This window comes from Vigna unguiculata, chromosome 11, assembly GCF_037176805.1.
Source record: "Vigna unguiculata cultivar grain cowpea cultivar isolate G323 ecotype 2 chromosome 11, ASM3717680v1, whole genome shotgun sequence".
NCBI classification, from domain to species: domain Eukaryota; kingdom Viridiplantae; phylum Streptophyta; class Magnoliopsida; order Fabales; family Fabaceae; genus Vigna; species Vigna unguiculata.
The window spans coordinates 8042855-8054133 of NC_140802.1; the positions used below are offsets into that span (position 1 = coordinate 8042855).

Sequence of the window (11279 nt, forward strand, 5' to 3'; positions counted from 1 at the left end):
CATGGACTTTAATGTCACTTGAGCCTACACATTCGTTTTTTAATTAATTTTAAAATTTAAATAATATTTTTAAGTGGATTCAATCCATTCTAAGGATTTTATGTTATATTTTTCTATTTTACTTTTATGGGAGAGACGCTAATATTTGTCTCACTCACTCGAAGTTATGGAAGTTATTTTTAAGCATTCTTATTGTGTATAATGAGTTTTAGAATCTATGTGAAATAATTATTTTTGAAACTTTCTTAAATTATCATATATTTCAAAATCTATATAAAGTATCATAGATTTTTTAATTATTAATATTATTTTATTTTACTCATTTATCATTTATGCATTGTATGTATTTTTCAACCACAATTATTTACATTTATTGGATTTTTTTATATATTTAAGTTATACAAAAATAGATATAACACTCATCTAATTTATAAGTTAAATATAGATAACTAAACTTGTATCAAAATATAACAAATATACACATTAAAATTTAAATTCAAGTACAATATTATAGAAAATTTGTTGTAGCAGTTGAAAAGAAATGGATTATGAAATGTAAAGAACACTAGATAAATGTTCAAGAAGCTTTGTATCATAAAAGAAATGTAAACACTAGATAAATGTCTTTGTTTCCTATCAAACAACAACCTAACATAAGTCCACCCAGAAAGAAACTTTCACAAGAATGGATTATGAACCTAACTAGAAGAGTACTTTTGGAACAGAAAAAGGAACTGTGATTTTAAGAGAAGTAAAATTTAAGCATTCAAATGTTTTGGGCTAACCACATCAGCTCTGTGATCCTTTGTCTTGAGGCGAAGTTCGAGTACCAAACGTTGCAGCGCTGAAGTAATCAATGTCATATGTTTAGGAAAAGCTCAAACGATCTTTAACCAATAGGTACCTATATCCGAAACCGACACAGGTAGATAGGTACAGAATATCTAGAGACGCGAGATAACTCTCTCTAAAGAACTCGGCAAAATAGTCTCATAAGTTCGGGTTACAAGCATCTGCACAATGCATATATTTTTTACCTGTTGCAGATCTTGGCCTCCAAGAGTAGGATGACTGTAGTGGACTATATATTCAACATCTACAACACCAACATTTTTTTGTTCGATCACCCTAGTATCCATAAACAAAATCAGATTAAACTATGAAGTAAAAGGAGCTTAACAAGCTTGAGCAAAATTATCAAACAGATGAAGTGAAACTCATCGAACAGAACTAAAATTAAGGAACTTATAAATAGGAACATAGATGCTGTAAAGTGAGACAAGGTATCTTATAAAAGCATCTAACAATCAATCTTAATATACTACAAGGTATCAGTCCCAGCCCCGAATATGTCCGACCTTCAATGGGGATCAATACCCATCTTAACACACCACATGTTTTCCTTGCTGGGCTTCAAATGGGAGCCTTATTTTTTTGAAATTAATTAAACGGCCAACTAAAAAAAACTATTAACTAATTAAATCTAAACTTCCTTAATATTTTTTATTTTTTTTTCAAAATAAGCCTATTTAAACACATTTGCTATCTTGAGTAGCAGCAGTCTTGCAATAATACTATGTTGCTGGTCAGTGTGTCCATTCTGCATTACTACAAATTAACATTTATTTTATAGTGTCATTCATTGGTACTCTGATACAGTGTCATCTAATATGATATCTAATTAAGTATCACTAAACTTTTTACAAATAAAAAAAATTAAATGTCACATAAAGATAATCAAAAGTTAAAGTTATTATAGTCTGTACTGATCTTCACATGAGATTTAATAAAGTACTACTATTTTTTTATAAATAGGAAATCCAAATGTCACATAAAGATTCATTTGAGAGCTGGGACCATGTTGAAGGTGTAGTCTTAAAGTATCTAATAAATTTTCAATAAACCACTAAATATTTCTCTTTGCTATTTAATATCTTCAACTGAATTTATCTTAAATAGCTCTTTTATTAGTTGTGGACCAAAATAAAAATCTTGTTTGTTTTTTCTGCCCCAGTAACTTCATGGTCGACCAAAAACAGCAGAGGCAATACGATGGGAAGGACGCAAAAAGCATCAATTCAAGAATAGAGAAGTGTAAGTAAGCTTTATTTGAAAAAGTTTATCTCCACTTAAGCAACAAGAATAATATAATAGCTAATTAAATCGGGAAAATGATATTTGATAAAGTTTTTTTTATAAACTTTGACAAACAACCATTTTTAGTAAAAAATCAAAAATACTCTATTTACTAACTTTGTCAATTTTATAAACAAAATATTTGTCAAAAAAAAATAATTTTTGAGTTAAATCACGTGGTCTAATTCAAAATATGTAATGATGCAACATGCAATATGATCCAGTTTTAGTCAATCATGCAAGGACCACAGTTATTACCGTCACAATTGAAGCATCTCTGCATAATTTAACTGATAAAAAAGATTGGTAAAACAGACACTAACAACACTAATGAAAATGTAATGGTTCAAAGGTGAATTCAGAGAGTATTAGTTTGACTACATTGCATGGTGTACGTGAACATGACGAGGCTGTTATAGGCTTTCCAAGTGAGAATATGCTCAAACAAATGCAAGAAATTTGAGATTTAATAAATAAGAATAATTTTTCTAAATCCTGTGCAAAAATCTGTATTCAAACTTTATAGTGGAGGACTACTGTTAGTATTTAGAATTTTCCAAAAGCCATACTATTGGTAATTGTGATGATCACAGAGTAAATAACCATTATTAATTCTCCCAATTACATCCTACTCCTTCAACCTCTTCATTCTCCTCACACCAACAACATTCATTACAACACAAACACAAAAACATGTTTCCCTTTCAGAGATTTTACGGGTTCCAGATTTGGTTTCACCACGATTCTGGAAATTGTGCAGTATGAAATGAAAACAACATATTATTATGAAAGTAAATCATGTACATTCATTCACCTACGCATATAGCTCCCATTGCAACAAACTGGAAACGAGAACCAAGAGGCTAACTTAAGAACGTGTTGGAAAGTAGCAAGCAGACCCAACGGTTGAAGGTCCTTCTACCATTGTACTCTTTTGATCAAAATCACTTCAACACCTACGCCAATTACTACATTTCACCTGAAATTGAAACTTTGATGGCTTTTTCTTAACTTCATGGAAGCTAGTGTGAAGAATGGAGGTTCCATGATTGATGTTGGACGCAGAAGCATGAAGGAAGGAGACTTAAAGGTGTTTGGTTTAGTGTAAGTAAAAGAAATCTTAAAAAAGGTGAGACCAATTCTCAAGAAAAAAAACTAGAGTAGACTAGCAAAATGTTATTCTAGAGTGAGCTCAAAGAGAGAAGATGTGCACATATGTTGACAACAATTCTCTACTAAATTCAATCTGAAATATACATGTTCTAAACCTTCTATTTATAAGCTAAAATGAGACTAAGAAATCTCCAAGAAAAGGAGGGTTAAAGGAAGCAAGAAAGTTGGATTCTAGAACCAAAAGAAATATGTGAGAAGTGTGACTTGCCACCTAAGCAAGTCACATTTACCTTGCCATGGGATGCTCATTGAAGAGCCTTGGAGACCAAGCATGAAGCTTCTAAGTCTCTCCAATTGAGGCCCAATTCAAACCCCAATACCCTTTTGTGTAGTTCTTAATAAAAACTGTTTGAGAGGGTTGATGTATATATATATTTTTTTAATTTTGAAAATATAGATCTTTTTTTTATCTATAACTATATATAAATAGGATTTCCTCTTTTGTGTATACATTTAATAATTTCAATTTTATCTATTACAATATAATTATTTTTATAATTTTTCCATGAATTGGTCTAACTTCTTTCATTTTTTTCCTATTTATCATCAGTTATTCTCTCATATTTTCTTCATACATTTCACTTTATTTTTAATAAATATAATTTTAATTTATATATTAATAACATTATAATATCATCGCATACTAATATAATATCATGTACATTAAAATGTGTACACAAATATAATAACACCTATGTTACGCTAATTCTTATAAAAAGAAAAGTAGCGAATACTAAGACAATGTATGCGGTCACACGAGTACTCATGCTCCCCTTCCTGCACCCTATTCATCTCTTCTATGCATCCTTCATGATATAATTTTGAATACTCGTTCTATCCTCTAATATTTTGAAATACATATTTTGTCACTAAGTAATACACATTCATCCCACTTCTCCTCTGCACCTCCATCCTGGTGTTGCTTTCCCATCTAGCGCACCTCCATCTCCATCTGTTCTTCCTTCTTTATCGTTGGTGTACTGCCTCTGCAGAAGGCCACCTCTTCGACCATTGCACCCCTCTCCATCTTTTTCGTCTTGGAAATTGTTGGTGGAGTGAAGTTGAAGGTTTTCATCGGACCTCGTTTTCTCAAGGTAAGCTTGTAACATGTTGTTTCGAAGGTTGGGTAACTGGAAAAACTGTTGGTCTTCGTTTATAATAGGTGCGATTGAATGCGTCATCGAAGGAACACCATGTAGTAATCAATCCATTGCGGAAAGGACATTCAGGTAGTTAGTAGTGGAATTGGGATGCAACACTAGAATGATTGATTCAGACAAATCAATTGCACCCACTACTGCCGATTAGCTTTTCTAGAAGCCCTTGGCGAATTGAAAAATATAATCCGAAAAAGCCTATCTGGAATACGATTAGGAGTTCTGGAAAAGCTATTCCAGAATGTGTTTTTCAATTTTCTAATTTGATTTGTTAACTGTGGTTCTTATAAGCTTTTTTGTATTTCAGGGTCCTTTTGATCAGAAAATTGTAAATTCATTATTTTCTCTTGAACTTCAAATTCATTATTTTCTCTTGAGTATCGACGGACTTGACACATTCCCGTTTGTTGTTGATTTTTTCTAATAATAGCATAATTTCCTTGGGATACTGGTGGCCTGCTCATAACATGGAGTCTGCCTTAACCCCTCTCTCAACAAACCATGTTGCGGTCCTTTCAAATGTTGCTTTAATTAAAGCACAAATTGGTAATGAACGAGCTCTTTTTAAAACAGAATTCATACATTCTGCTAGATTTGTTGTCATGTGTCCGAATCTACTACCCACATTGTAGACCTGAGTCCACTTTTGTAGTGGTATCCTATCAATCCAAGTTGCCACTTTGGGTGAATGAGATTTCAATGCCGCCAATTTTTGCATCCAATAAGGGTTGTTTGACTACGTAAGCTGTTAAAATACAATTATATTAGTTAGTTTAATTTATGCATACAATTATATTAAAATGCAATAATATGGTGAATGAAAAAAAAATTATTACCCATATTCTTTAACTAGCTTTTCAACTCGTGATTCTTGAACTTTTTGTTGAAGTTTGAAGCAATATGGCGTATGCAGTGTATTGATTGGAAACCATTTGCTTCCCATTCTACTTCTTCAGATTGTAGTGCTACCAATATACATTTCCCCATGTCCGTTATCAAACAAAGGTTTGATTGTGGTGTCACGTAGTCCCTTAGGAGTTGAAAAAACCAGATTAAGGCCTCCTTTGTTTCTCCTTCCACTATCGCGAAGGCCAAAGGGAATATATTGCGTGACCCATCTTGAGCGAGCGTTGTTAGCAATGTCCCTTGATATCTACCTGTTAGAAATGTCCCATTTACTTGGACAACAAGCTTGCAATAATTAAATCCTTGGATGCATGGTCCAAAAGACCAAAATACTCGTTCCATAATATAGCAAGAAGGGTCAGGTTGACCATTGACAACTACATGAGGTCCGATGCATTGAATTATTGTGTCGGGGTTACTTTCTTGTACAACTTGATACCATCGTGGAAGTTCATTGTAAGACTCTTCCCAATCTCCAAACTCCTTAGTAAGTGCCTTTTGCTTACCATTCCAAGCTTTGTCGTAGGAAATCGAATATCCGAAACGATTTTTTATTTCGGCTATCAAACTTTTGATAGGTATGGAAGGGTTTTCCTTTACAGAGTTCATGACAATAGAACCAATTTGGTTGGAATCAAGATTGACATGATCTGTAGGTTGCATGGTTGACAAACATGTGTGTGAACCGTCAATCTTCCTTATTTCCCACTTGAAACTGCGCTTGTTATAAGAAGCCTGTTAACACCATGGGCAACCCTTTTTGTAGTCAATACATTGACATATATATTTATCAGATTTTCTCTCAAGAACCACAAATCTAAAACCATTATCAATATGGTATTGCTTTATATATGACACTATCAACTCCTTTGTGTCGAAACATATGTCGATACTTAGTTGTTGTTCACTCATTGGAATTGAAGTTTGAAAGGAAGTGTGACTTGAGGAGCCGCTTTGACTTGATGATCCCCAAGCCATTGTAGGAACTGTTTACTGGTTTGGCAGTTGGGCCTAAGAACTAGGTTGTGAATATTGTTGATGTTGATCCTACTGTGAGTATTGACAATTATTTGGAGCTGGTTCACCAATGGTATCCATCTCATCCTCACTAAACTCAGAAAGAATATTAGGATACTGATTACACGGATCAACCATTGTCTGAAAATTTCACCACCAGAGAAAGAATAAAAATTATGGCTGAAAAAGTGTTGTGCACGGATAGCTTTTCTCACATAAGTACACGTTTGAAATGGGTATGCATCAGAAACCCTAATTTACTAATTTACTGTAACCGTAATTAATGTCAACCACTTCCTCATTTAATTTACTGAAACCCTAATTAATGCAAACCACTTCCTCATTTAATTAACTGAAACCGTAATTAATGTCAACGACTTTCTTATTTAATTTACTAAAACTGTAATTAATGTCAACGACTTCTTCATTTAATTTACTGAAACAGTAATTAATGACAACGACTTCCTCATTTAACCAACCGAAGTCGTCATCAATGAAAACGGAGGCTTTAATTATTTCTGAAGAAACCATATTAAATGAAGTGGGTGCTTTAATTTTCTTTAAAGAAAACATATTAAATGAACTCAAAATAAATAACTTGCTATAATGAAGCCACTGACCACGACCACGACATTAATTACCATATTAATGGGGAAACTAGTCCAACAGAGGACGGTTTTGGTTTCATTTAATAGAAACCAGCCTTAGCAAGCATAGTTTCATTACATAGAAACTGGTGCTGCTGCGCACGGTTTTGCGTGGAAACCGTTGATGATGCGCACAATTTTACATGTCTGAGCACGGTTTCTCTCTCCTCAGCTCTGATTCACGTTCATGAGAGCTTGCTCTTTCACGGGTTTGCTTCCAACAGTGCACTGCAGAGATTCCTTCCTGTTCAATTTGCATGCAATGGTCTACTACGACAACTTTTCAGCAATTATTTTTATGCTTTCAGAACCTCATTCATTGTTAATTTGAATGCAGGGTACAATAATTTAGGGAGTGCAGCTAGACACCAACCAATGTAGTAATATATTTCATGCATTGGCTCATTTCATACACACTTTGCTCGCACTTTCCTTGGGTTGCCTCGTTATAATTTGCCATCATTTTCCAGCAACACTTCTTCACCAACTTCATTGCTACTATTTTCAAGGTTTGCATTTTTTTAACTTTTAATTTGCAAATCACATTTTAGTCAATAGTTATGATGTTTATAATTAATATTTTCCTCTTGCTTTAATTTCCTTTCACCCACATTTTTTGAAGCATGGCTAACAACCGACACCCTCCCCCGGATATGTCACTACTCCGCCTTCAGCATGAACATATTACAAAGGACTTATGGGAAGGCAACAAACGAGTTCTTAGACCAAGACGAGCTGGAGTTTGGATTCTAAACAACCAAGATTTAATTGATCCGCGTGTCAAATTTTTAATGGAACAGGCTGGTTTTGGACACATATTGTATATTCCAGACATGGATGTCAACCACCTTTTAATCACTTCCTTATAAGAAAGGTGGAGGATAGAAACTCATACATTCCACTTCCCACATGGAGAGACCATTGTGACATTAAAGGATGTGGCAGTCCTCCTTGGCTTACCGATAGATGGAGATGTCGTCACCGATCCCACCATCGTGCAAGACATATTCTCGACGTTCCACGAACATCTGGGGTAATTCCACCACCGACGATGATAAGAGGAAACTCAATTAGAGTTTTTTGGTTAAATAGTACTTTCCAACAACTCCCACAAAATGCAAACAATAATGTTATTGCTCAATATGCAAGAGCGTACATACTGATATTGATTGGAAGCATTTTAATGCCAGACACGTCTACTGTAAGGGTACATGTGATGTATCTACTCAAGCTAGCTAACTTGAATGTAAGACATTATAGTTGGGGGTATGCAGTTTTGGCCTGTCTATATCGTGGCCTAGATCATGCCATTCACTTAAGGCAAGAAAATATTGGTGGATGCATGATTTTGTTATAATGTTGGGCTTGGGAGAGGATCACTTCTATAACTCCACAACTTGACCCTTGAAGTGATGAGAAAGTGGCTGCATGGGATGGTTTCCCCGTATGCAGAAGGTAAAAACTAACTTTCTGGCAATTATTTGTTTTTTTATTCTACTTTCCTTGTAATTTAACTTACTTCAAATTCATACACTTTTTAGGTGGATGAACCAAGCAGATCAAAGAAATGCTGGTTCTTTATCAGTTAGTGAATTTCGCTTGAAATTTGATCAAATTCATACAAGACAGGTAATAATTAAGTTATGTAATCAATTTTTTTTCTAAATTTGAAACTAATGGCTACAAATTATTTTCAGTTCTTGTAGAGGCCTTATATTCAAAACGAAGTTTGTTAGTTGATTGTGGTTGAAATCCATATAGTGGCCAGAGCAACAGTCCCCATAATTTGCTTCGCGACAATCGAATTCCATCAGGCGGATAGGGTCATGCGTCAATTTGATTTCATGCGTCCACAGGGATGACTTGAGGGGGAGAAATGAAAGAGATTGGGTGGCACATCATTACCGTTGGATTGCAATTTGGAATGACCGACAAAATTGGGTCATTCAAGGTACACCATTTAGCGGAAACGGCCATTTGCGTGATGAAACACCCTACATGCAATGGTATATAAACCACATTATCCGCTATATATCTCCAAATACGAAATCTTCCGACGATGAGGTCAATTTTACTACAATGTCGTACATGTCTTTATCATGTGTACTTATTCATGTGAATGACCTTGCTATTTATTTTACAGTATGATATGTAAGACCCGTGGAATTTAATTAATTAAATAAATAATTAATTAATAAATGCAGGTGGGAAAATCATTTATGACATTAAATTATGGTTGGTATGATGTGGAAAAGTGCTAGCTCATGTGGTTGCGAGTACTTTGATTGTGTGAGAGGACTTGGGTTCGAGTCCTATGTATGCTAACTTTTGTGTTATTGTTTTTATTATTTAAATCTATGTAATCATGTTCTGGAATGATATGATGTCTGAATTGGATTTGTTAAGCATGAATTATGATTAGTTGAATTGGTTGTGCTCTTGAAATGTGATTAAGTGGTCATGGATTCAAACCTTGGAGAACCCAAACTAAGACCTTAATTTTTGGTATTTTGGCTTTGAATTTTGGCTTTGAATTAAATGTGAAAGGTTGGGGGAAAACCCTAGAGTGGGTAGAGAGGTGGCTGGAAAATGGCTATAAGGAGGTAGTAAATGGCATTAACAACTCAATTAAAGACTTAATTTTCGTGTAATAATTAACCTAGTTTTTAGACGCCCTTTAAAAAGAAGGATTTGACTTATAGTTAGAGTTTTGCAAAACTGAGGTTATACCAGAAAGCTAGGCACGAAAATCAGAGAGATTGGTGAGGTTTGAGTGAGGTTCTGAAGTCAAAGTAAGAGCACACCAGAAAGGGGGAACATTGGTGATCATTGGAGTCCTTCAAGCAAACCAATTTTAAGCAAAAGGATCCAGGGTAGGGGAGCTAGACTCTGTTTTTCTGTTTGTTTTAAATATTTACATGAAAAGTATGATCACGTGAATGCATGGTTTCCATTCTTATCTACGAAATTGTGAATTCTAGAAATTTTCCAGAAATCGCCTGGCGGCTCATACCAAATTGTATGGGTTCCCTGATGAACTGCCTGGCGGTGAAGCACTGTACCGCCAAGCGATGCAAATTCTATAACATTTTTCTGGGTTCTTTGATGAACTGTCTAGCGGTGATGAATTTCCGCCAGTCGACGCGAGTCTGTTGGCTCGCTTTGGTGATTCTGTGCATGTTTTGACATGTTTCTGATCGGGAAAAACACGGGTTAGTCCCTAGGAGATGATCTGGAGTTGATTTTCACTGATTGACTTGTAATGGACTATGTAATCGGATGGAACAGTGCACATGAGCTTTAGGGTTGAATGTGTGATATCTTTATCTACGATTCGAAATGGGTTACCGTGAATTGGACATAGGAATAGCTGATCAATGTGATTAAATGTTGAATGGTTCTGGTTGTGATTGGATTGGAATTGCAAGTGATGGGAATTCGCAAAGAAAGAAAAGTGGTTGGGTTATGGGTGCTGGGAAAATCTGGAAAAATGTCCAGATGGTAAGCACCGCCTGGCGGCACGAGGCTGGCCGCCAGGCGCCAGCGTAGTGGCAGTGCTACTGCATGTTGTAATGTTATGCGCTGAGGTTGGATTCTGTTTCCGTTGGGTTGGGATCAGTAGATGGGACTTTTGTGATATTTGTGGAAGTTTGATGATGGAGTTTTGTGTATGAACTAAAGGGGTGGGAACTACCTTAGGAGATAACGATTTTAGATATTAGAGGTTTTTCCTATATTATGGCGTAGTAGCGATTCTGGATTCTGGATAAGTTGGGTGCAAGGGGGTTTAGAGAATTGACCAATTGTTGTGAATAGGAGTTTAACACTAAGTGAACGCTAGAGGGGGAGGGAATCATAGAAGAAGTGATGGGATTTATTTAGCGTTGGTGCTTGATTGTGTGAAGATGACACTATATCAGTGTAATAGGCTTGGCAACAACTTAAGGGTAAGGAATCCAAGAGTAATAATAGGTTAAGATGGAAGAAGCTTAAAGTTATAATTGAATGTGTATTGTTATCAAGCTAGGGAGTGAAGACTGAACCTCACCGTTGTTAGTAACCATCTAAGTTAGATGATACAGGGGAATTGATCAAATGGAAATGAGGTAAGAGATTGTGCTAGACTTGAGCAGAAAACCAGTAACGCGCAGTATTGTCATGGCGCCTGGTGGTGGTACGCGAACCACCAGGCGAAAGCGGGATTACAGTGGGGTCTCAAGGCTTGGTGCGCCTGGCAGTGAGG

General features: G+C 35.4%; 1 protein-coding gene across 1 annotated transcript; it reads right to left on the reverse strand.

The window, feature by feature from the left end:
- Positions 1–5315: 5315 nt before the first annotated feature.
- On the reverse strand, positions 5316–6194 carry LOC114170140 (uncharacterized). Its single transcript, XM_028055625.2, has one exon. The coding sequence runs from the start codon at positions 6033–6035 to the stop codon at positions 5316–5318; it is 720 nt and encodes a 239-aa protein (XP_027911426.1). The 5' UTR covers positions 6036–6194.
- Positions 6195–11279: the final 5085 nt, after the last annotated feature.

Excerpts from the sequence above, each read along its gene's own strand:
- LOC114170140 (XM_028055625.2), bottom strand. The coding sequence starts at position 6,035 with ATGCAACCTACAGATCATGTCAATCTTGATTCCAACCAAATTGGTTCT.